Consider the following 26,807-nt stretch of genomic DNA (forward strand, 5'->3'; position numbering starts at 1 on the left):
GTTATGTGAGAGAACGTGCCTTGATTTTACATCTTCCCCACTGAGTCCATCTCATTTGGGACTTCTGTATTGCTAACATTTCTAATCTGTCAGAGGCTTTCAGACATGAAGCATATGTGCTATAATGAAGTTTTCCCTGCACAGCAACTGCAGATCAGGTGAAGCACGGATTTTTATACAATACTCTGGTGTCCAGATAATTAATGTTAATTCCAGCTTTAGTTGAAGTTTTCAATATCTGACGTCATAACCATCTGTGAGGTACAAACTCCATCCCACAGTGATACAAAAATATAAGCACATTCATGTCAACACCTGAGAGCAACTAAAACATCAGATGCTCAAAAAGAACCCACAAAGTATTTAATAAAGTATAAATTTCCCCGACAAAGTACAGCCACTGTCTTAATTGTTATTATGTTTTGAAAACAGCTGTAAGATAGTTAAAAATCAAAACTAAAATCAAAACTAAGAAGGTTCTAAATTCAAGTTCCCTGACACATCACAAAATGCCAGGACATGGATCATCAGCACTGAGATATCCTGGAACTTACTTGATTCTTTGCCACCACTGAGTAATACTGTTATCCTGATCTCATGTTGATTCCCTTATAAAGTCATGTGCCCCCAGACAATACAACTGATATCATGAACAGACTAATTTCTTGAATAGGTTGACTTATAACACATCTCAAAAAACCTATAACAAAATTAGTTGCGGGAATTTCCAAGTGACATACCTCATGCAAAGATTTCATCAATCTTTTAAAGATTTAAAGTAAAACGAAGACTTTGCAAATAGTGTATGTAAGATGAATGCGTCATAAGGGATAAATTTATAGTCAATTAAGAGTGGTCTATATACAGGGATTTTTTTTTTCCTGAGGTGTTCCAGCTGCAATAAGAATACCAGAATAAGTCCTATTTAAAGCCAATCACTAACCTGTGACTAAAATAAGCCAATGAATATCCTCATACAGGTCATCAAGCACTTTATTGTCAATTGAGCCTGATGCTGGTGAGGCAAGTAACTGCTGCTGATGTCTCTGCAACTGACCATGGAGCCTTGTCACTCGGTCTTCTAATAAACTGTGAACAAATAACAATAGAATAACTTAACTGTTTTTAAATTGTTTCAGCAAAGTCAGGCTTTTAATATTCTATGGCTTTATTGACTTGCATTCATGACTTCTTTTAATACCTTGTAAGAAGAGGTATACAGTGTTCTGCAGCAATTCTCCCCAGCATGCCTACGCTGGCCAACTGGTCACAGAACTGGTCTCTGTCATCTTCCTGCAGTTCACTTATTTCTTCTTCTTCCCGAGAGGCCACACCGTTGGCAGTCTTTGATTATTCCAACAAAATTAGAAGCAACCAGTTAGCATTATGCTTGTTAAATTTTATCACCACCACAATTTTCTACATGACTTCGGCTTTTTCTTTCAAGGTGCTTTGCATGGTTGAACAACAGACTTGTACTAAATCAGACACAGAAGATTTAAACAGAGGAGTAAACATGGCTTCATACTGTCTTGATGTCATCATTTCACAAACTCGTTAGCAAAATGCCACATTCAGTTAATTGCATATTTGCTACCATTTCCAATAGTGCCCTCAAGTCAAAAGATTCACTGTTTGTGAAAAGAGTCAAGGATTAAGAGTCATGAAAATTGACACTTGTTATTAATAGAATAAGCACAGGCTAGACAAGAGCAAAACAGCTTCTTTACACCACAAGGTATATAAATCAGCTCTGCCGAGCATTCATTGCTAGAAGTGCAATAGAAGGTACTGAATGACCCTGGCTCACAGAGATGGTCAGCAAACCCAGTGCTCAGAACATGGCTGAAGTACATTTGGATTTCAAATCACATATATGGCAGACCAAGAACCATTTTAAACACCAGAACTTTCATGCTTTCCCCTATTCATTAGACAAAGATATTGTTCTCAGTTGTCCAAGATATTCCATAAATCGCAGAATAGGTAGCATTTTTCATGATGAAATTAAAATAATCTCTTCCATTAGAGATCTTCCATAACCCATTGTTCAAGGCGGGGGAGAACCACAAACAAACTTTAAAAAGTAAATGCCATAACCTCAGGGAAACAGAAGCCTCCATCATCATCACCATCACCACCTCAGTTTTATTTCTTGCTGATGCAGAAGTTGCACTCTTTGATTTTTTCAAAGTGTCTCTTGGCTGCATTATAAAACTACTTAAATAATAATTGACCTTATTCCTTGAAAAGATGAACCATTATATGTAGAAACGAAGTATCGATGTTAAAACTTTTTTAAAAAAAATCTCCTGAAGAATCATAAAATTTACGCAACTAACAAAGGAAAACACAGGTGACAGAGAAAGCTATCAGTCAGCTTTGTTCCTATAAAGGCTCTGGAAAACTGAATCCACATGCAACTCCTTATCCAAAGTGCTTTTAACCCATTTTTTTTTTTTATGTAACCCAGCAAATCATTCTCTTTGGCAACTTCAAAGTTGCAGCTGTTTACTGAAGAGTGAGCCTCTGCTCTCAAAGCAGAGTCTGAAAGTTCCTGTTACTGCTTTGATATTGAACAAGAAGCATTCTAAAATGCCAGCTGTGGCTTTTAAAAGGTTACCCATGGGATAAATGACTTATCTCACAGAATGACATGAATTAACCTGTGTATACAAGTTATGTCAAGACCGCCTGATATGAATTCAAAGTTCCCTTGTGAAATATTTCTGTTTTGGCACTGTTATTTCCATCTGTTACATATTGAGATAGCAGAATTAAGTTTTATATGGTGCTTTTCAAAATGAGGTATGTTGAAGATCTTTGCACAGCATCGAATTGAAAAATATTTTATACCATTATTGAATTGAATCTACGCAATAATTCATTCAACCAACATCTACATCCAACTTTCTGTATTTCCTACTACGATCCAGACTCCGGGCAAAGAGACTAATCTGCTTGCTTTCTCAATGGTTCAAGAGATACTTGAGGTACTTTTAGGTTTTCTCTAGAACAGTCACCTCAAACTTCAATCGGGAATTCATGTATCATTTTATCCTTAAGAACCACATAACATTGCAAGTTTCTTCTAGCCTGAGCATAGTCATTCTACATTTTTTCATATATTTATGTATGCCAATTATACCTCAAAACTGTCCTTTGAAGATAATGTATGGGAGGTAGCAACCATATAAAAGGCTTACTATTTCATTGGGGATTTTAACTAGGACCCTAGTCCAGAGGAGGATGGTCAAAAGTTTCACCATTGCATCTGTGGGAAAACCAGTAAGATGCATGTTGATTTGAGTAACAGGTTTACTTTTTTCTTTTTATTTTTTAAAGTGATTTCCAACTTTGTATTCCTTTATTTCCTCTTCGGAATGAGAGAAACAGACTGGAAAATGACCTCTGAGTAATAAATTCAGCAAATTTTTTTATTTCCAGAGTCACAAACAGTAATTCTATACTAGCCCCCTTGAGCTACATGATATAGTACGCACCAGAAGACACAGGCTAGTTATTTCACATCATCATCAAGAACTACTAGAATGAGGGCTTACCAAATTCCTTGTACCATCAGGAGCAGCTAGATGGCACTGAATGTAGGAATTAAAGACCTGAACAGCATGTTGGGTAAAGAAACCTTTATGGAAATGTTTGTCATCTTGCACCAAAGTAAGCCAAGATTCCAGCAACTTATCATATGCTTCCATATATACCATGTCATCTTTGTCAAGCTGTAAGAAATGAAACAAAACAAAAATCTTATTTCTAAACTAAACCAGAGGAACATAATTATTTAGCAGATGTTCTAATGTTGAAACAATTTATAAAAAAATCAGTTGCAAAACCAATCTAAGGATAACTAAGAAAATATCAGTATGAACTGAAGCAATAATCAAAAAGGTCAGTACAGCTTTCATGCTTGCTAGGCCTTAAAAAACGATTGAAGGGTTTAGTTATTTCTCTTCACCTGATGTTCAAAACCAAAGCAGCCTTAAACTGGCTTTAATGCATCATTACCTAAATACAGGACCTACCAAGCTTTTATGCCAAATGTGTCAAGCGTCTTGGCTCTTAACAGTAAGAAAGAAGGAACTGAGCCATTTCTTTTGAATCAGATTAAAATAGGACATGTGCATATAGATTTGTATGTATTCCACTATTTTTTGAAATAAAGATAAAAGATGACAATTCTCTTTTCCAGAGGAAATAATTGTAAGATTGCATATGTTCAAGAAACCCTACTACAGGTAGTCAGTTTTGATGATGATACACAACTTCTCATTCTATGAGCAAACAAAAACCCCATAGAATTCCAGAGAATAAGCCCACACCTCCAATTTCTTAGTGTGTTTTAACTAATGCTTCACATTTTTAGTTATTCGTATGTGTTTCTACATGGTACATAAGTTGCAAAAGGAAATAACATACCTGAAAAACAAAGTCCTGGGTTACAGGCAGACTAAAGAACCCAAAGAGGCCATTTCTTTTTTTAAAGTGTTTTTAATGTACCTATCAACTTTTTCATCTGATGCAAAAATTGAACTTTAGTAAATATATCCAACTTGAAATAACTTAAGTGTGACTGTACAGAAAAACATACTACCAAAGCAGGATATTTCTTTACTCTAAGAAGTCTTCTCAAGTTTTAGTCAACAGGATTCCTCACAAAAGTTACTTTGAGACATGAGAGCTTAATAAAATGATTCCTTAATGAAAGAAAGATATATTAGGGCCTTAATCATGCCCCAGACAAAAGAATCCCTGACTTTCAGTGAAGTTACAAAAATGGCTGGGAGAACAGGCAAGGAGAAGAAAACATTGGCTGGATGACTGATTAAGAGGGAAAACCAATAGCATATTGGAAGCATTTCAAGATAGCTTCACAGCATCATTTTGTAACTGCAAAGTGGTCATATTTACAGAACTTAAAATATGGGACACACTAATGCAAGTGTGAAAACAAAAGCTGAAGATGACAAGGAGAGAGGCAAAGTTGTATTCAACGCTAAAAAAGCCACAAATTTAGTATGGACACCACAACATGTCTTTTTAAAACCTGGCTAAAGGACACAAATTCATAGACAGTCATTCCATCCTGAAATATTTTGACATGTGTGTATAATATATTTACATACATAACATACATAACTTTTAATGATTTATAAGAATCCAGAGCATAAGCCAATAAACAGATATGTCTTTTTTTGAACAACAAAAGAACTCAAGTCTATCCAATTAAATTATTTGAAAAGGTGCTACAGAAGGTAATGCCATGAAAAAATGTTTTTAAACAGTTCATGGTATTCTCGTAGGGGAGCCAGGATTAATAACTACCTCCATGAAGTACATGCCCAAACAATAGAAAGAGTTTATCCATATTGAACAAATTTAGTCACAAAGGAACCTTACTAAAACCTCCCAATCCTTACTTCAGATGAGCTGGGCTACCAAAAATGCCATACAGGTTAACTAAGTGGCATGCTGCAGACCAGGGAGCTGAATCATTCTAATGGATCCTACAGAAGCAACGGCAGCACCCAGTTCAGAACTCAGCACTTCATGAGAGGCAAGATACAACCAATAAAGCCAAAGCAAAAATGCTTAATTTCTCTAGTATGGGAAAGGAAAAGAAAATCGGTGGTACTTTCTTCAGTCTGCTGACCCTTTGAAGAAAGAACACTTCTAAAATTTGTCAAGCAGCAATAAGCTGGAAAGAGTTGGAGGCACAGCAAAGAGGACCAAATTCAGAATGATCTCTCTCATCACGTATTTTTAAAAAAATAAACAGGAACAGTGCATTAAGATTCATTTTGAGAAAAAAGCTTCTGATATCGTTTCTATTTCTATTTGACTTTTCATCCAACATCCTATTCATACTCTTCACTAATTCAGATGAACTATCTGATTTCTATTTCCACATAAGCACTAAGTGTTGAGCAAAGCAAAGCATAGCTGTGGACAAGCATCTTCTCTCAGACCCAGTCTATTAAAGGAAGATATTACTGGTCCAGCTTGCACCAAAAACTAACCCTCAGCATTGCTGAAGCTTACTGCCCTCCACCAGTGTAGCTGTTCAGGCAAACACTTTAACTTCCTTCAGCCCTTCTCCCCAACCCCAAGAGGCAGGTTAATGGAAAACAGCATTTGAACATCATGTTTGGATTGTGGGTTCTTCCCCCTTGATTGAAAATCAGTATTAGCTGCTTTGAAGTGGTTTGCCTATTATGGTTCAAGACCTCCCAGTTTTGAGTGTTTCCATAGCAGGTCCTCAGCCAAGTAGAATCCTTGTGCTTGGTGGCGTTTCTGCAGTGTTCACTCGAGCTGTTCTGCGAGCATATGAAGCGGCAGAAATATGGGGAAAACAGCTTTTCCAACCAGCAAAGCTCATGGAGTATGCCTGCCTGCATTCTGCTGCACTTCAGATTTCTGAAAGGTTCCAGGATTATCGTCTTGGGACTCTACTGAACGCAATGCACACAGTATTTAATCTTTTATCAAAATCTCTTAAGTACAGACAGCACATGAGCTCACTGAAGGTCTCACTACAAGCAATCTATAAACAAGACGACTGGATAACACATTAACCATGGCTGGGACATTCCTAAGTCAAAAGATTGCTTTTGCGGATGCAAAGTAGTATCTTTTCAGCACACAGTATCATTACACCATCTGGATTAAGTGAGCAATAGCTTGAAAGTCTTGGTAGCATGCCTTATTGCTGACGCACTGCTAAGATTTTTTTTTTTTTTTTTTTTAAAAGGCTCATCACCACAGAATTCTGTATCATCCCGGAAATCAGAGAAACAGCATGAAGTTGAGATATGTATCTGTAAGACTTACGACAGAATGGAAGTGGCGAAGGTATAATGTTTCTTTTTCCTCAGAATGACTTAAAGATTCAAGGACAGTAAACAAATTCTCTCTCAAACGAAAGAAATCTTGCATTCTCTCTAATGTTGCTGAATCTGAGAACATTTAAGTTTAATACCGAAAAGACTTCAGCAAAAACTATGGGATTATATAAGCGTAAGCAGCCACAGTTTACTAGGCATAACTGGTCAGTCAGTTCCAAAACAAATTATTTGCACCAGATAGTGGTACAAGCTTTTGCTGAAAGATGAAGTGTTTTGAATGGCATTATGTTGAACACTCCTTTCATTAAACATGGTTGTATACTCTAGCTCTCAGGTTACAAGATGCTAATTGAGTAAACAACATCACTTTAGTCCCTTTAATTTTAATGATCGATGCCTATGATTTGGCTGAATCTTTTCTATATAGGCTTCAGGAACATTCCTAAATGTGTCAGTGAGCACCAGAACTCTCAGTTCAATGTTCTACTAAGTAATCTCAAAAGCAGGGCAAGTTTTGACCAATAAGGTTTGGAAAGCAACTGTATTTCAGACTGAAAATTTAAGCATCAATTTCTTGATTAAGACATGAACGCACTTGAAAGTTTAAGTGAGCACTGGGCCAAATGTAATACATTTTAACCTTGCAGCAAAGACATGATCTAATGCTCTGCACTGAATGCTAATTAACACACCTGTGATCTCTGGTAAAAAACCACATCCATCAACTTCATAACTAAATACTTCTACCATTATTTTCAAACTCAGGTAATTAAGACCAGTCAACATAGCAAAACTGGTAAAAATGTATACTTTTTGATGGTAATGGGGAAATATTGGCTAATATCTTGATAGTCTCATTTAAAATCAATAGCTACTGCACATAAATAGCTCAAGTGCAAGATCATTCACCTTAATTCTTAGGGGCTTTTTTCCTTCAACTAGGTCACCTTAGAAGTTTTGGGTTTTTTTAATGCAATTTTTAGAAGCAGAACACTTAAGACTATCCCAACTGTTCTTTAATGTTACAACCAAAGTTTGAAAGAAGTAAACAAACAGGAAAAAAAAATCCTCTGAATTCCTGTGCTAGATTTGTACACAGAATTACCATTTGAACTGTGTCAGCAACAAAGGGATGATTTGAACAGCTTACAAGCAGGGGTTAACAACAGATCTTTACAGCTACATTCACTTAAGAGAGAAATTCCTGACTCAGAACTCCTGACAGCAGTTAAGTTTCAGTCTGTCCATATGTTCATGTAGTAATTTTAAGCTTTCAGGACTGTAGCTTGATCACTACGTACAACGGTTTTCAGAAAGGTCCTATAAGAGCAAGTCAGCAATATTTAAAGACTTTATTAGTTTTAATTTAATCCATTATTTTAAAAATGAAAATATGAAACAGGTGCTTTAAATCAAAGTCTGAAAGATGCACACAGTGCGTAATTATGTTCATTATGTTGTTTGAAACAAAAAAAAAATCCTCTGGGATGTGATTTCTGAACTACCTAGAACAAACCCACTGAATTCACAACAGTTACTAATAAAACAGCCAAATTCTCATGTCACTTATGGTTGTCACAAATAGAGAGAAACAAACAAACAAAAAAGACTACCTACTATTTGAGAACAGATACTTACCACTTCTTCCAAGGCAGCACTTCTTCCAAAAGAACAAGTGAGGTGTGCGAGGCAATTAACAAATGAAGAGAAAAGTTCATTTGGAATAGCAGTTAAAATATTGCGAGGAAACACAGTTATCAGGTTGCTGATAATACTGGAAATTCCCACTGCTTCAGAGTCTTCTATTTCAATTCTATAGGTAGAAATAGCAGTTAGTTTTTTGCCATTAAGAAAAATGCTAAAAGTAAATTCATTTTGTTGATGCATTTTCAATCAATAAATCTATTTGATATAATTTAAGAAGCACCTACTTTAAACTGCCTTTTCTTAGTTTCAGTAATCCAAACAGTAAGCACAAATTATACGCAGAAATAAGCAAGCCATACCAGTTCTCCATACAGATAGGCTACACTCCGTACTAAAGACTAAAAGATGTCATCTAAATTTAGAGAGCAGGCATACATACCCGTTGATAGTATTCAGTAATCCCTCAATGAAGTGTGCCAGGTAATCAACTTGTGAACCTTCATCAGGAAAGACTGGCCCATGCAAAGACGCCAGCTGTGCCAGACACTGTAATGAATCTTGGGCCATATCTGTATCTTCTCTGATTTTTCGATGTACCTTTCAGGAAGTGAGATAGTTAATAATACACGGAAAATAGGGTGTTCTTACAACAGTCACATGGCTCTCAATCCAAAAGAGCGCACACCAAAAAAAGCGTACTATAACTTCCATTCAGTCTGAAATGCAAGGGTTTCTACAGCTCTCTAAACCATAGTAAATGTCAAGATTGTGACTCAGCTCACAAAATCGCAAGCCTTGAATTAACTCACTGAAACTAACATTTCCTTAAGTCTCACCTACATGTTGAAAATTGAACTGTCTACTGAATGTTATGTCTTAAACAGAGAAACAGATGCCAGCCAGTCAGACACACTGCTCCTTCTAAAAACAGCAATAATGACAGTCATCTCTATTATGCTAACTATGCCTAGGCTACGGAGTCTTGCTAAAGTTAGTCAACAAGTTCAATCAAGATTATATAGATGTTTCTTTAGCAGAAGTAAACACTGAAGACATAAAAAAATGAATGCATCACTTCCTCGGCAACACCCTTATATTATACAAGGCCAACGGTAATCTTGCCTCATTTCTGCGAACTGTTATGTCATTACTTCTGTTGGTTAGACTTTCTAGAGTCAAATCTTAACACTTCAGTAATCGTGTTCTCACGTACTTATTCTAATTGTTAAGTATGGACTTAAAGAATTTTCTTAGGCTCATGCCTCCTATTTTTTCACAAGATTTACCAAATAAAGAAATTTGGGGTAGCTTTTTCACCCAGAAGAAAATTCAGTTAAATTATTTCAGCAATATTATACATAAAAGTACAGTTAAAGCACCAAACATTTCTCTGTGGCATTATAGTTGCAGCTTCACCCAACTCATACCTAGCTGGATTAGCTGCACAGTTAATCTCTGAAAGATCAAACTAGCAGGGGAAACAAACCCCGCAACAGAAATACTCCTCCTAACAGACATCCCACACTAGGCTGAGATTAGAACTGAAGGCTCTCTCTTTAACATGGCAGTCCTGCCAACTTTTGCAAGGTTATTAAAATTTCTCAGATCAGATAAATGAATATAAATTTCTAACATTCACTTACATTACTTCAAGCAGCAAACTAATACTACACGCCTCAACCATTGCAAATCAGGAATCTAAAACCAAAACTGACAGCATACTGCCCTGGCTAGCATTCAGTCAAAAATGATCACATACAGGCAGGTTTTGGTAACTACTAAGTAAAATGCAAATGTATTAAAACAATTCTGCATGTTATTCAAAACTTTATTCTTACAATGAATAAGTAATTGTAAACTAACCAAAGAAACAGATATCTAACTCAGACACTTCATACTGATAAACGAGGAAGGGTTAATATGCAAGCCAAAAAGTTATTTGCATGTGGAGGTTCACAGCTGACAGTAGCAACTGTCTGGATAGTCTAGACAGCTGTTCAGATCGTGCGTAGCTGCTAAGAGTTCTGCCAGTGATTTTTTTCACCTTTTCAAAACTGCTGGAGCAGATAAACGTGCAGTCAAAAAATTGTTTTAAAAAAATCTATTTTATCAAAAGAATCCTATAAAGTAAGGACATGTACCCAAGCACGTATGGATCAGCTAACTCTCAAGCAGCACAGGAGAGTTACTATTACTTTGTCCAATTACAACTTTGACCAAGTTCTGGGCACGTTGTTTCTCTGCTTTGCAAAAAGGAAGATAGCCTGAGAATGCTGAATTCTCAGGTCCCAAGAGATGTAACATAAGATAAAATAGCATAGTAAACTAATTTGTAAGCCAATATATGTTGGTGCTGCGGTAACTCCTAGCTGAGCAAAGACTACAAAGCTTCTCCCCCCAACAGTGGTAGAAAGAAAACAATACTAATTTTATTCAGTTTCAATATAATGGGGTTTTTAAGCTATAGAAATTTAGTATTACATTCCCCTAACCCAGCTCTGCCCCTTCCCCATCCCTCCCAAGTTATCTATTTTAACTTGTTTGGATTTACTCTGTGCTGAGCAAAGAGATACAGAATTCTGTGTGCTGACACTGGCTAGAAAACTGCAATTACATTACTTATTTTCAGCTGTTCTGTTGAGCAAATGCTTTAAGATCAGCCAACACATACTGTTCAATCTTTTTCGAGAGCTGTTACACCTTAGCTGAAAGACATACTCTGCTACTGCTCACCACGCCTGGTTTCATTTGATGAATATGTGTCCAAAACTATTAAATGTATAAAAGTTTAGATAACTATACACCTTTTCTTTTGTTAATGGTCATCAATTTAAGGCAATTTATAGGCAAAATACATATTTGGTAACTTAGGAAAAATACAGTACTTTTGTCTGCTCCAGTAAGCAAGCTAAAGGTAACAGAATCAGTCCTACCTGATGCAAAAGGAAGAGTCCAACAATAAAGTTTTAGAACAGGAAGGAGCTGCTTTCCCTGTGGTCTGGACTATGAAAGTTGAAGAGAGAGACTTACTGTAAAGAAAAGCTCCATAACTCTGCTGTCCAGGAGGGTCTCACGCCAGGATTCTGTTGGCTTTAGCATCACATTTTGTGAGGATTCAAACATAGCTATATAATGTCTGCCCAGTTATCTGGTGTCAAGGTCAACAATAACATTCCTACTTGGCTTTAAAAAAATCCTAGATACAACAGGATCCATTCAGAAAGAATGTAATGGAAACAAACTTTAAGCCTCTTCACATACACAGCATAATTCATGCATGAGGCCAAGGAATAAAAGGTATTAAGTATTGAAAAAAAGAATGCTCCAGGAATGTTAGATAACAGTTTGATCATAATTATGAGACATACCATAGTGATACGATCACTTTGACAACCAGGGTGTCTAATGTGACACAGCGAGAAGGGAAAAAAGCAACCGCAATTAACAGGTGTTAAAATTTATGCAAAATGGGAAATCATTTTCTAAAAAATTTTCCTGGCAGCTTTTAAAAAGGCCTTATGATAGCTAAAGATAGCTCATTGAAATCTAAATCCTATTTTTCTAAATAGCCAAATATGCATCACAGAATGCAGATATGTTAGACCTGCATTAATCTACATTTTTTTAATCACACTGTGAAGAACAAAAGCATAAGTCACCACAAGGCATCGTCACATTAAACACATGTTCGTAAGAGAAACACATGAAAAACGCGTGCACCATGAAGCCATGATTTTGCTGAACTCAGTTCTTACCACATGTTTTGGTATAACTTAATTTACAAAACTCTGCAAACGCTCTAGTACAGAAAGAGAGACACATGAGCAAAAACATTTAAACAAGCAGATTACATTCTTTGTCAGTCTGATCACGCAGAAGAGTGTTTATCAAAGATTTTTGAAAGTGCTTCCTTCCGTGACCCCTGCCATCCAAATGGTAGTGAAACTTCTTTAACTCAGCACACTTAAGCATTCATTTGTCTTTTTTAAACCCTTCATTATCCTCTCTGATCCCTTTTCTAACCCAACCATCAGAATAAGTAACAGCATGCTCAGCTGCAGGTAATTTACTTACTGGTAATGAACTGTATTAACTTTTGTACTGTAAATCATCAGGTATTACAAAAACGTGGATCAAAAAGTATTTATATGCCTAGAAGAACATAAATTTCACAATGGTGTCATTCAAGAAAGCAGACCTCTTAACTGTGCTGGGTTTTGTTGAAGGGAACAATATATGAAGTCAACATCTAGCTTAATACAAAGGATTGTGGCACAAGGCAGGATGCACAATTTTAGTTTATTTACACTTGTTTTGTAAATTCCGCCAAAATGAGATATTCCAAAGAACACCGTGCAGAACCACATTCCAAAAAAGCGACTTTTTCCATGGCACAGTACCAAGTGGGCCTTCACTGGTGGTACGTTTCCAGAACTGTTGTCAGCACATTATAATGCATAACAACAATCAAGGATTTTCACAATAGTGCAAAATAAAAATGGTTTCACCATTTTCAAAATTATCAGTGTGTGTTGGACCATACCACGTCTGCATTATTTCAGGTGGGGAAAAACTAAAAATCACAGAATTATTTCTTTTACTTTCATTTGAAATACAGATGTCATTTAAGTGATCAAAAATGCTTCAGCTCTCCCAGATGAAAAAAAAAAAGGTATGAAATTATCACATGGAGGCATCCTTTATCAGGAATAATATTACAAATTAAAACTAATTTTATATGGTAAACTAAGCTACACTTTTTTCCTTTTAATTTGGAATATTTTAGAAAAAGCAGTATTTTAAAATTATTTATTGACAAGAGTGTCCTTTGCTGTAACTCTCCAATAAACTTCTGGCGTGGAAATACATCAGTATCAGAAGATTGTCATAGATACATTATCAATCTCTGAAAATCAATTTGCTCTTCACTAGGCTGAGTCTACAGAGGGGATCAGCTACATAACACTTTTCACATGGAATGAAAGAAGGGCCGGTTTGCTGTCACTATTTTAACAAGCCTCAGTATTTAGCAGGCCTATCCTGTTATTTTTAGTACCGTTTCTCACACTAATGGACTGATGACACATCTGACAATAGCAGATTTGTGGGTAAAATATCCGTTCACTGAACAATACAAATTGTGCCTGCACCTATCATGGAGATCTTACACCCATTTTCTATCACGTACTAAATGGACGCGGACATTAGCAAAGGTTGGCTGTGGAGATGCTTACTACCATGAAATACCTTAAGTTATTCTGTGCTACGTATTGCTCAGCCTTATTAGCAGCAGCCCAATTACATCAAACCTGAAAAAAAAAAAAAAGGGCACTAAATTACCTAGTACACAGGTGTACACAGGACAAATGCAGTCTTCATCATCAAAAATCAATTTGATTCTCAATACTTACGAGGAGACAAAAAGTACAGAACTAGCGCAACACATTTTTGTAAGCACTCAAGCCATAACATAGATTTATGATAAGCATAGATCAGTCTGCCATGACATCCTGGAGGGTTTGGGGCAGGGTTTTGTTTGTTTTTTAAATGAAAAAGAATTTTAAACCACTTATGACAATAAATACAAATGTTTGTAACCTGCCCAATTCTGCTGAAGAGTGAGTAACTCTCATTACAGATCACTTTGAATGACATGGAAATCCAAGCTAAGAAACAGCTACCAGAAGCACGGCAATGTTTTTACCCAGTTCACAAAACTTACGGCACTGATTCCTAGAGAGGCTAGAAACTTCTGCTTGAATCAGAACAGATTATTCAATAACATGTACCAAGCTCTACTGAAAAGTGTAAGAATACAACTAGATGCCTTCATGTATGGTTCATATGCTCACTAATTAGTGCCCAGAGAGGAAGAGGAGAAGACCACAATGTCTAAGACTTTTTAAAAAAATCTTTGCCTACATTTATATATGTAGCTATTAGCCTTATGCTTGGTGTTGTTTCATGAGCTGGAGAAATAAGGTTAACCTTTTTATAATTTTAATTTCATAATCTTAAAATTGTAAATTTTTTTTAAAAAGGATATATTTGACATTTCATATGCTTCTTGGAGGAATATATTAAATAAAATAACAGATAAATGTGTAGTTTTCCTCCCACTCTTTGCCTCCGTCCCAAGAAGGGACTGATGGGTGAAGATAAGTATCAGAATATTTCATATCCTAAGGCAGCCACAAGGATTATAACATTTCACTTTGGGACTTCCCACAAATTCCAGTATCTGAGCACCCACCATCTTTTTCCTACAAGAAGCAAGGCTTACCCTTCCATAAAGCAGTAAACTAGGAATCAAAATATCAATGCTGAGTTTTCTTTTGCCAGACCCCCATTCACAAATTTGTCCACAGGAGTGAATAACAACTCAGAAATGGAGGGAAAACTCCTGGAATACTAAAGCCCGAATCTCTGTCTTAAAAGTTATTTTAATCACTTTACCTTTGCTGTCTGGAACATTTCTGGAGAGCTTTGTGTCAGTCAGACTTATATTTTACAAATAAAAAACTATATTAGACAGGTAACTGCTTGAAAATCTGTCACCCAGTGTTATAATGCTAACATACTGATTATATTTGGATTTTTAAGTCCTCCTTTGGCTTGCTAGCTAATCAACTGAGCACATGGGATGAGTCTAGGAGCAACTGTCTAACACTGATGCAGAGGCTTGCTGCCCCCTATGGAGAAATGCTTCACAAACCTTTATATAACTTACACTCTCAGCAAACATATCCAGCATTCAGGAGAAGGAACATGCGCTTAAATACTTAAATATTAAAAACAAGTATTCTTAATTGTCATGAGAATGAAAGAACTACTTTGTGCTGGAGACACTGGATTCAGATTGCATCTGTGCACTAACAGGCGCAGGAAGCGTAGGAAGACGCAAGCTGATTTTAAAACTGGCCAATTCCAGAGCTGCTAGTGGTGTAGCGGTGCCAGTACCAAGTCTCATTTTGACCACCCAAGTGGATTCTGCAGCTCCTGCTATGTTTTGCCGCTGTGGTTATGCGGCTAATAGTATGCCAGCTAATCACTTTAAGCCTAGCTTACACTTAAAGCACCTATGCAGATGTGACTGCCATGCACATGTCACACCTTTCCACTATATACTGGCTGCCGTCTAAGAAGCTGATGACAAAGCACTGCAAAACTGGAAACTAAAAACCACTGGGGCAAGAGAGCCGAAGAGGGAAAAACCTATATTTATCAGTTCCCCTTCATAAAAAGGGTAATTATTAGTCTCTTTTCCCGTTCTGATATGAATGCTTTATGATGCTCTTTCATTGCAAACGGATTTCAGAATTCATTCAGGAAAATGGAAATTATGAAACACTAATTATTTAAAAGTTCAATATCAATACAAATGTTTAGAGCAATTATGACCAAATTCAGGGGATCTGTCATTCATCTTCGCTTTGCCCAACTTTGTCTTAAGAAGTTGCTAGAAAGGATTGTCAAGAAAACGCACAGTACCCTAGAAATAATTTCTAAACATCAGGGATTTCAAATTCAGGTCAGTTTTTACCTAAGAGTGGTAAGTCTAATACAGTAAAATGCAGCTCTCTTTTGCACTTCCTTAAATACAGGTGTTTTAGTTACACTGAATTTTTCTTTACATCCCAAACAATAGCCAGGATAGTACCCCAGCCTTTCATCTTTCAGATAAGGACAGACTGCTGTAGTAAATTCAGGGTAATCCCAGGCTGCTAACAAACCCAAGACCTAAGGAAAGCAGCCCTACTGCTGAAGGAAATCTGTGTTGTTGCTCCTTGGTACAGGTCCAATAATTTCTGTAGCTGCACAACAATTCAAAGTGGGGACCTCAACCTGCTAAAAAAAATTTCAGCTGGGTGGTTCCCTGCTCAGTATCACGCTCATGGGAGATGCTTTTTCAGCAGCAATGCCAACTTCAATCATTTCTCAAAACAAACCTCAAGTTTCCTGGAGCATTCTGTGTGTTTTTCATTCACTTCCATTCCACGTAACAGATGCTACCAATCTGTGTTGGACCGAGTTCAAATCTTGAAAGTCTGCAGAGCTATATGGTTCGCAGGATCTCCCAGAAGGGTGTCTCATTCTGGCTTGAGGTATAAAAAGATATTTTCAGAATAGAGATATGAAGAACTTGTTCCTTTAACTGTGTGGCTGAGGAACACACATACTTAAAAGAAGTGTTCAGATCAGACAAAAGCTTCAGTCAGTTTGTGCAATTGCCATTGCACCATTAATTTCAAAGTAACAGCAATGATGCACAGAAGTGGATCAGGGTTAGGTTAGGTTTATGTAACCTGTATTTTAAATCCAATTCCCTAGTCTACATTAATTTGAAAATTTGCCAGCTTGGCTCCAAGCAAGCGGAGGCACCAAATCCAAAAGAAGAACTAAAGCTAAATTTCTCTTTATTCGTGGTACTATTAGCACTCTTTACAAAAAGCTGCAAAAATCTGTACCTTTTCAAATAAAACATAGGTAGCTCTCTGACAGCTCCTAATGACAGATAATAAACACCCTTCTATAGATGGAAGACGGACAAAATCTTACGTTCTGTTTAAGAACTTTTGCATTTGAGGACCTTCATTTCAAGCCCATTAGAATGTGGCTGCCAAGAACAGATAAATCCCAAAGTCATGAAGCAGCGAGAAACATCTCTGGAGGTAAAGGAATATAAATTATATTACATCCTGACTCCACAGGACATATTGTATGTCCATGTCAAGGTGCATTAAAGCCCAGCAATATTCAGCTCTTTAACTGGAGACTTTGGACACAATCATGTACTAGGAATGGGATCCTTGAAGGCACTCTTGTAAAGGAGGGCTGTACCTCTTAGTACTGATCACCTGTACTTCCTTAATTAATCAAACCATTCATTTATGAAAAGATGCAGTTAAAACTAGTTCCATCCAAGCAAACAACATTTAACAGTGCTCTAACAGCACTGAAAAAAGAAACTCTACAGAAGCCAGCACGCCACAACAGACTGCCATGTGTTCTTAGTGCAAAATAGGAGTCCTGTGCTATCGCCATTTCCAACAGTACTGCCAGGAACCTCTGAAGCATTCGCAAATACCAGGTGAACTAATACCTTGAGGTAGCAGATAAAAATAACAATAGACGATTGGCTGTGTGTTAGAAAATGAAATGGAAGAAACTGCACGTGACTGAAAGGCGGCCTCCTAGGTCATCGTGCCCTGCCCTTCCTACCGCAGGCACTACATTCTAAGATACTCAAAGATTACTGAGTTCCAGCTGAACTGTAGGTAAGTCCCAGCCTCTCTTCATTCGTTGCTCCAATGAGATGGGTATTTCAGAATGCATCTTTCATGCCAGCTCTTCGTGCTAGCAATAGACAATACAGACTTACTACAAATCTTCTGTTACAACTGGCACCAGCACTGTCCATTTAACAGTGTAACACATACTAAGTCATCCTGTAACAGCACGAGAACTCTTGAGAAGTTACATGTTTTGATGTAATTCTCACAACTTAGTGATTTAAGTAATGTCCCTCTTGGTGACGCTTACTGTAGAGTTAATGCACATTTATGCTACTTTTTTTTTTTTGAGATATGAGAATCTTGCTAGAGATTATCCACAAATACTGCAGATTACTGTTATGCTGTAGGGAACACTGAGAATCAACACTATCTTGCCAGGGGAAATACGAGCTAAAGGAAAAAAGATGTATTTGTGGATACCATGGATCATTTTACTCCATGCTTCACATATTACATTTATGCCCACTGCTTCAGCATATGTACTGTCAAGATTTGGAAAGAGGATACCAAAAGGATACCAACTGATCAATCAACACAGCAATCCTTACGTTCTTATGTAATGTGCTACCTATTTAGAAGCTACAGTCAAATTAAGTTTCACTGCCCATGAGCTAACAACCAACAGTGACTTTTAAGTCTTCTTAAGACAAATTTATGCCACAATATAATCAACATCGTGCTTTGAACCCCAACAGTTATTGGATCTTCGTCAGTTAAGACCCACATTTCTCAAGGATTATTGAAGCCATTCCAACTTCTGTGAAAACAGGTTGCTACACAGAGGAGGGAGACCCAAGCTGGTGTTGTAATTCTTACAGCAAAATGAAATGTCCAATGGTAGAAAACAAAAAGATGGTATCAAGTGAAGCAGAAGTTATAAAAAAAAATTGAAACAGCCACATAAGAGCACTTTCATGGTTCAGGCAAAGGTCCATCTGATCTCCAGAAATGGCCAGAGTTGTTTAACAGTCTGTAGTATCTCAAGTAGGCCAAGTAGCAGAAAACGCTATTAACCTTAAGTAGCAATATGGTTTGCTTAGCTGTATCAATTAACACTTATTTACTAGCACCTATATACTAAATCACTTATTATTATATAAAGTTATAAAGGAAAGCTGGAACTCACAAGGCTTCACATCTTGCTCATATATTCTAGCTCCCCAACTGCAAACCTTAGCCTAGGATAAAGCGCTCATGAAGAAACAGAGCCTTCACTTTCAAACCGTAACTACATCAGTATTCAGGACTATATCAGAGGTTTGCATAAAACAAGACTAAAATTTAGAGGGAACCACCTCTACCTACCACTGCACAACACAAGAGCGCTTCCTTTCTATTTAAGATTACAGTTTAGGGAAAAAAAAAAAACCTGTTCATACATTATTTGAATTCTTACAAACCCCAAATCCATCTTACAAAAATTTTTGTAAGATGCAATAATTTATCTCCAGTCTTAGCCTTGTAGGCACATGCACTAAATTCCTCTCTGGACCCCTGCCAAATCACATCAGTGATTAATAGGAGTGGGATATTTACTTTTAATCCACAGCACCTTCCATAAAGACAATATAACTGCTATTCTGGTTGACACATGTGAACAAAGGAATATCCAGTTTCAAATAAATTTCACTTTTGCTGCCCACTGCATAATGAAGAGAATCAAAGACAACAGAAACACACAGATATCGCCTTCTGAACGTCAAACCACGAAAGAAAAACAAAAATCCTTTGCTGTGAATTTGGAGGCAACATCCAAGTTCCTGCAGTATGTATAACTTAGCAGCAATTTCAAAAGGTTTTAAGAAAAAAGTGTATAAACCAGCTTAAATATTTGGCTCTTGGAAAGTTTGCTGAGCATCTTAAAGACAGTCCAGCCATTAGAAGAGGCATTGTAACATTTTACTGCAAGTGCTGCCTTAACCCTCTATTAAATAGAGAATGTGATTATTTCTACAATATTCGCCTAGCCCATTTTTTGGGCTGAGCATTTTTGTATCTTTTTTCCTCTCTTCCTCACTAAGACTCTTTCTGATTCCCATGTTCCTCTACTTTCCATCTCCACCTTTCTCTGGACTTTCATAGTCAGCACACATCACAAAGATGTCAAAAAGGAAGCAATGGCACCTGTGTATTGCCTAAAAAAGGGATGCCATTTTTCCTCTCAGCTAGCAAATACTTTTTCTTCAGACCAAAGAGAACTTATTACATGTTCTGGTATACGACCATGCTCTTTTATGGGGAGTCAGTTGAGCAGACGCCTTCCTAGATGATGGGTCATTTACCTGCCCTCTCCTCTTCTCTGAGGGAGAAAAGAAGGACAGATCAGACCTCCACATAAAGTTTCAACAGAGCCTAGACATCTTGACCATTTGGTTCTGCACTAAAGCAGCATATTCCACGTTTCCTCTCCCCTGCAGCAATCAGACAGACCATCAACCCATAACTGCAGACTGCTCTGCTGAACTACTTTTGCTGTTTATATAAAACATTTTAAAACTTTACTGAAGAGCAACAGCAGCTTCTGTGTGTAAGCATCTGTTAGCAAGCACGGGGGTGACCAAGAGCGCTAATGGAAGAAAACAAATCAAGGACTAAATAAGGCTTATAAGTTTTACATTTTTCTCTCTTTGCAAAGACTTCACTTATCACCTGGTAGAAGTGACCCAAGTCAGCTGAAATAAAGGGCCTGACTTTAAAAGGATATAATTTGGAGGAAGGAAGTTCCAGCTTAAGACCTGATTGGCTAGTGCAAGATAACGCTGAAACACTGAAGACATCTGAGCACTGAGGTTTTCACGTCTGCTGAATTCCTGAAGTACCTCTACTGTGAGCATGAAGATCTGCCGCAGATCGTCCTCCTATAGTCAGGACAAACACAATATATTAATAAAGTCTCTCAGTCATTCATTAAAATGTTGATTAAAAAGAATCACTTTTCTAAAATGAAAAGGATTTTCTGGTTTCACCCTCTTTTTCATTAAAATACAGAAAATATTCTGAAGTTGTCAGTCAGACACACACCCCCCCTTGCCAAAATTAATAGACAGTGTTTGTAAAGAATAAGAAAAAAGTCTTCTCATAAATGCTAGTCATTAAAAGAAAAACTTAACAATGCTTTTAACAACTGGTGGAGGAGAGGGTTGGTCTTTGGCATGAAAAAAGTTGGTAAGTTGTTCCACAACAGTCAGTTTAAAGCAATGCCTTCACAAAAACATTTCTGCCTGGCCAAACAATACATCTGAGACAACCAGACTACACCATCTGCAATAATATTTTTAAATACATAGCTCTCCTTGGCTTTAAACCAAAGCTATATTTAAGACTATCATTGTTCCACAGAGTGTTCGTTTTGTTTGCAATTGGTAGCCAAGGAATTAAAGAGTCCAACCAGATAAAGATCTGTAGCTCTACATTCATAAAATGAGAAAAAAAGGATTGCATCTTTTTGATACAAGTTTTTAAAAAAATACATTATCAACTTTCCTGAAGTAGACGGTATCTGCATTTATAATAATTGTCCTATTAAATGCTGTTAGGCACACACTGTACCTGAATGCCCTGGCACAAGAATGTACTGCTTTTCAATGTTTAAATTTTAGAAAGACAGGTAACATATTGATACAGAACTAGTTTACCTGAAATATACGTTTACAGTTACCATGGAACTCCATGCTTAGTCCAATGTTGCTGGTTTTACTTGAACTTGAGAACTCGCTCAACAGCGCCGTTAAAATGGAACAGGCCAAAGTTTGCTACAAAAAAAAAATAAGGGGGAATAATTTGACTAAAAGATGTCCAATAATGTAATACCACCTACATTGTCCTTAAGTTATTTTATTAGCATATTTTTACCACTATTACTTCAGTTTCTTCTAACACAAACTAGAACAACTCAAACTTTCAGGAGCATAGACCCTTGGGTGAACCACCGCTGGGACAATCCAAGCTCCATCCTTGCAAAAGAAATCCAAGAGTTTGAGCAATACAAAAGCCAGCACTTGTGCAATCATCACTACAAAATGGAAACAAACTTATTGCAATCCACTTCCCAGCCTTACTGTTTACTTTCTCTCCCTATGCACAGGGCTTTACAGGTATTACTTTCAGGGAAGATTCAGTTTCCACTTATTGCAATTGATCTAATAGTTCAGGTCACTCCGAAGTTTGTTTTGGCCCTCCTTTGCATTTGCTATACTTACCGAGTTGGTATTTGATCAAGATTAAATTTATAACACCAGAAGTGATAAAAGCTAGTCAAAAACAACACCTGCAATACACCATCTACTACATCATCTCCTTCGCCCCCCCCTCAAAAATAGGAGAGAAACATGCAGAAAGCCCTGATGCTTGAAAGCTTTTGGATACTTCCCTCCAAAGCACAACATCCCCAAGCCTCAGGAAGAGCCTTTAAAGCTACTCTATTAGAACGATGCCTCTGAATAGAAAAAATTGGCGAGAAAAAGGCATGTTAATTTTGGAGAAGAGATCCATGAATACCGACGGTTTAAGTATCTTTTTCATTCTTAAAATGTAAGGTAAGGTAAATCAAATACTTTTCCTAAAACACAACTTAAAAGACAACTTTCCTTTATGAAACACACTTTTTTGAAATAAAAAAACCAGCAACAAGCTTTTTTGCCTGATGCCAAAGTCCAGTAACCATCAACACCAGTTTCAATATATTTAACTGATCATTACATACAAAGAGGAGTAAATATCGTACAGTGGAGATGCAAGAAATTCTTCAGAAGTGTGCCATACACTACTGTAACAAGCACAATAGAAACTGTATATCGGTGAAATGAAAACACTTTGTTAAAGAGACATTCTTAGCAAAAAACTTCAAAATTACTGGCTATCCTCCCAGACTGTTTGGAGCCAAGGTGCCAGGGATGGACAGAGGGATAGGAATTGTTAAAGGGTCATGCATGCCAGCAAGTGTCCAGGGGTTAAACAGAAATATGCACACTACCTCTGAACACCCGAAAGATTAAAGTGGAGATGATACTATTTATGCAAGCTCATACAACAGCTGAGACCAGTGCCATCCACCCACCAACTGCAACATCTTTGTTCAGAAATGCCTCTGAAGTCAGTACCTTGACCTCCCTGACAACTAGTTATCTTAGCCATTATACACTAAATTAACATTCTTGCTTCCTAAATAAGTCCCAGACAGATCGAACATACTGGCTTTGTGATAATATATGGGTTTTCTCTTCTACTATATAACCAAGCTGAACAGTGGACCAGCATATTGCTGATCAGTTACTAAATCCAAGCTTCCCCATTTTAAAGAAGTGACTATTTATTTCAAGTAGACTATTTCTCATCTACAGCAACCACTGTCACACGTCATGTATGATAAAAGCAACGTTTAGCCAGCGAAAAAACATCACACTTTAAACTACTCCAGCAAAAGTGCAATTTTGCCCATTCTATACTAGACTTGGACTTATTTCTAATTAGCTCAAACATTGCAATATTTTATTTCCAAATTTCTGTGTAAGCTATTTACACAATAAACGTTTTTTATTTTGAGGAAATCCAGACTTGATCCAATATAAAAAAAAATTAGTGAATTAGTGTAGGCTAACACTGAGTTTTAAATCCAAAGTTAAAAGTTCCATTGGAAAAGAATTAATCTGGGGGTGAAAAACCCGAAACTCAAAAAAAAAAACCCAAACCCCAAAGTTTGGCTCTAGAGCAACATTTCAGATAAGAATGCATGTTTTTAAAGAAATAATGCAAAGCTGCCAGAGAACATTGCCCAATTTCATTATGTGCCAGGAGATGCAGAAGTCTCATGGCCCTCTAAATACTTCAAAATGCTGGCTTTTATTTTATGCTTGCATTACTGACACACCGATACTTTTCAGCTCAGAGAAGCCATGATGTAAGGACATCATTAGTTGCAGTTCCAAATCTGTACAGTTTGATGCTCTTTAACATACCATGATCACCATGTGGTATTAATGATTACAGCAGTACAACAGCCCAGCTGAAGCTTTATCATGCAAAGATCTTCACATCACGCTGCCATCCAGAGCAGCATTGGACAAACAGGGCAGTCATGCAGACTCCCCAACACATGCAGTGAGCTGCCAATTATTGCGAAATAAATCAGTAAGTTCAAATGACAGGTAAGGAGCAATAGGGGAAAAAAGTTTGTTCCCACCGTGATTACAAATAGATAATATTAGCTGAAATAACAGACTTTTTCTCCTTCCATTTTCTCCAGTTTTCTTACATGGTATATAATAATTTATTCTTTCTGTTTGAATAGCAATGTGCTATTGCACGACAAAAGTGTGTTCCAGATTACTTTGTGTGCTTTTCCCCTGATTTCAAGGAGAAATTTAAAAGGAAGGTTAAATTTTATGATTGATGGTACAGAAATATTCAAACATGTAAAGAGCAATGGATGCAGCTAGGCTGACTGAATCTGCTGAGAGCCTGATAAAGCAGCTTGAGCAGTGACCTTCCCCCCTGATTACAGTAAGAGCTATTTCAGGTAGTTCTGACATCAGTACCTGAGCTTTGAGCGTGAAGGAAGTGTGAAGTTACTAGAGGTTTACACACTATTTCCTCCAGCAGCCTAGCGCCCAGTGAACACCAGGGCACACCGCATCCTTCTGCTTTTCTCTCTCCCAGTGAATTCCCAGGATCCCACCAACTCCTCCACCTTGGTATTTCGATACCTGGGTGTGCAAATCCTGCCCCGTTCCCTCACCATCCCAAGGGTGCTGTGTGCACTACATGTGTCCACGCCCTCCTGTCACTCTCTGCATCTGTGCTTACCCCTTGCATCCATGAGGAATTGTAAGTACACCTGTATATCCAGGTCACCAAAGCAGGAGAAGACCAAAGATAAGATATTGGCCAGTAATTTAAAATTTACTGCAACAACAGGCTGAGAAGAGATTTCCTGAGACTGGTTTCCCAGAAGGTAGGTGCCAGCCCCCAGGAGTTTAGCTTACAGACAAGAGCAGAGAAACAGATCAAGACCTGTAACCCGTCCTTGCGATGTCAAGCATTTGCACAGAGCTGCACACAAACCCAACACTCCTTCCCAGAACTGCTGTAAGACTATAGGAATTCACACAGATTGTTCTACATAGCAGTAAGATTGCCATTTTCATGTAAATATTAACAAAATAACTAGCATAAAAGAACATGTGCCCTGTCACCTACTGAACTATTCTGAATACACAGTAAGCTTTATTTCAGAGTTTCTGAAGTATTAAGTAAACTTTACTAGAAGTAAAATTTTACTTTATGAAAAATAACTTTACTGAAGGTTAACTAGTAATATTTTGAAATACTTTTTTTTATTTACATGAATGTTTGTTATGAACACACTTTAAGTACCTCAACACAAATGCAGGCTATTAGAAGAAGGATTTCAAAAATCTGAAAAACAACACCATTTTAGATAAAACAATATAGTTGTGCTCTGTGAACTAAAATACTTCCTCTTAGATGTAATAATATTGAATTTACTTAATATGTGTAAGGTACTAGGGTGGAGGGGTCTTTTTGTTGTTTTGTACTGTGGTTTTTTAAAGGTTTTTGCTACGCCACAGAAGAGGCTAACAATCCAATTTAATTATACCATATGGCAATAAGCAGAAAATGCATGTGATTCTGGGCATCATATTAAAAGTCAGATCTAAGTGTCTATTGCACAGTAATGCCACTAACTTCATACCAGTAAGAGTACACCTCTGAACCTAGTTTGACTCACTCACTAGCAATTTCACTAGTTCTGCCACAAGTACATACCCAAACAATAACCCCATCTAACAAAATAAAATACTTCTCTTGTTGAGAGCGGACTGCCTCTGAGAATAGCTTGGCACTCACCCCAGTTAGCTTTATTACCAGGAATAAACTTCATGAAAGATCGCTATACATAAAATAGACTCTCAGCTGCTCAAACAGAAGATCAATGGGACTTGTGATAAGAGATTAACTTGGCAATCAGATACCCAGTAGTAACATCGTTTTAGTGGTTTTCTTTTTAAATTACTCTAATAAAACAGACACTACAGAAAGACTATGCACCATTCTAAGAGTAAGCAACATTTATATATGTATTTTTATATAATTCATAAAACTCAGATACAGAAGGCAAATGCAACTTATTCCTCCAAATGGAATGTCCCCTATAACAAAAGTTAAAGCCATAATGTTTGAAGGGATTTCACACTTGTGCCTGGACTGCCCATGGAATAAGTGAACTGCTTCATTTGAGGGTAGTTGGGTTACAAAGCATCTGAAAGGAGGAAGAGTTCAAATACAGCTTAGGAAAAAATGGACATGTGGTACACCAGCTCCAAGGCAGAAAAACCAACAGACAAAGCACAATAAACTACACCACCAAAAGTGTTTCCTCTGTTCTGAAATTCAGGGCAGAATACAGCTAGGTTGTCAGAGGCTTGATTAAACCATTTATTTTACTACAAAACCTAAACTATCAAGCAACCCTCCCTGCCTTCTGCAAGTGGCATTTATACCTACGGAAAAAATGAGTAATTGTATTTAAAAGAATAAAGGTCTTATGATTTGCTGAACAGAGCAAATCATAACATCTACCCTGTTATGTTAGATGACTGCCAGCCTGAATATGCATTCAGAGGACTTTTTGTCTCTATCTGTATCATGTAAACTGTTACTGACACCAAAGGAAAGCCACAAAAAGCATTTAATAATATCCCTAAACCAGCTAATTTTAAGTTGCACAGAGGAGGAAGAATCAAAGAGTAAATCTATCAGAGGTAAATTTGCTGTGCTGCTCCTAGGTGATAAAATCCTGTAATGAGAATGTGTCAAAAGCAATTTTGCCAAATAAATTGTTTAAAGCAAGGCTTCCTTTATGAAGGCAGTAATATACTTCTTCCCTAACTTCCTTGAATAAGCAAAGCTGTATTTGCTAACATTTTCAGAGTATCTAAATCCCCAGAATGTAAGCTACATCTCCAAATGGGAAGGTTAATAG

General features: G+C 37.1%; 1 protein-coding gene across 1 annotated transcript in view; it reads right to left on the reverse strand.

Annotated features, from left to right (window-relative positions):
• Window positions 1-26,807, reverse strand: part of XPO4 (exportin 4) — an 83,784-nt gene that overhangs the window by 23,158 nt on the left and 33,819 nt on the right. Inside the window, exons 5-12 of the mRNA XM_075083316.1 lie at window positions 21,442-21,558; window positions 20,511-20,664; window positions 11,541-11,653; window positions 8,950-9,107; window positions 8,502-8,676; window positions 3,564-3,740; window positions 1,202-1,344; window positions 944-1,089 (exon numbers count right to left, since the gene is read on the reverse strand). Of these exons, the coding sequence (XP_074939417.1) occupies window positions 944-1,089; window positions 1,202-1,344; window positions 3,564-3,740; window positions 8,502-8,676; window positions 8,950-9,107; window positions 11,541-11,653; window positions 20,511-20,664; window positions 21,442-21,558 (1,183 nt within the window). The remainder of the gene's footprint in view (window positions 1-943; window positions 1,090-1,201; window positions 1,345-3,563; window positions 3,741-8,501; window positions 8,677-8,949; window positions 9,108-11,540; window positions 11,654-20,510; window positions 20,665-21,441; window positions 21,559-26,807) is intronic.

This window comes from Phalacrocorax aristotelis, chromosome 1 (assembly GCF_949628215.1).
Source record: "Phalacrocorax aristotelis chromosome 1, bGulAri2.1, whole genome shotgun sequence".
NCBI classification, from domain to species: domain Eukaryota; kingdom Metazoa; phylum Chordata; class Aves; order Suliformes; family Phalacrocoracidae; genus Phalacrocorax; species Phalacrocorax aristotelis.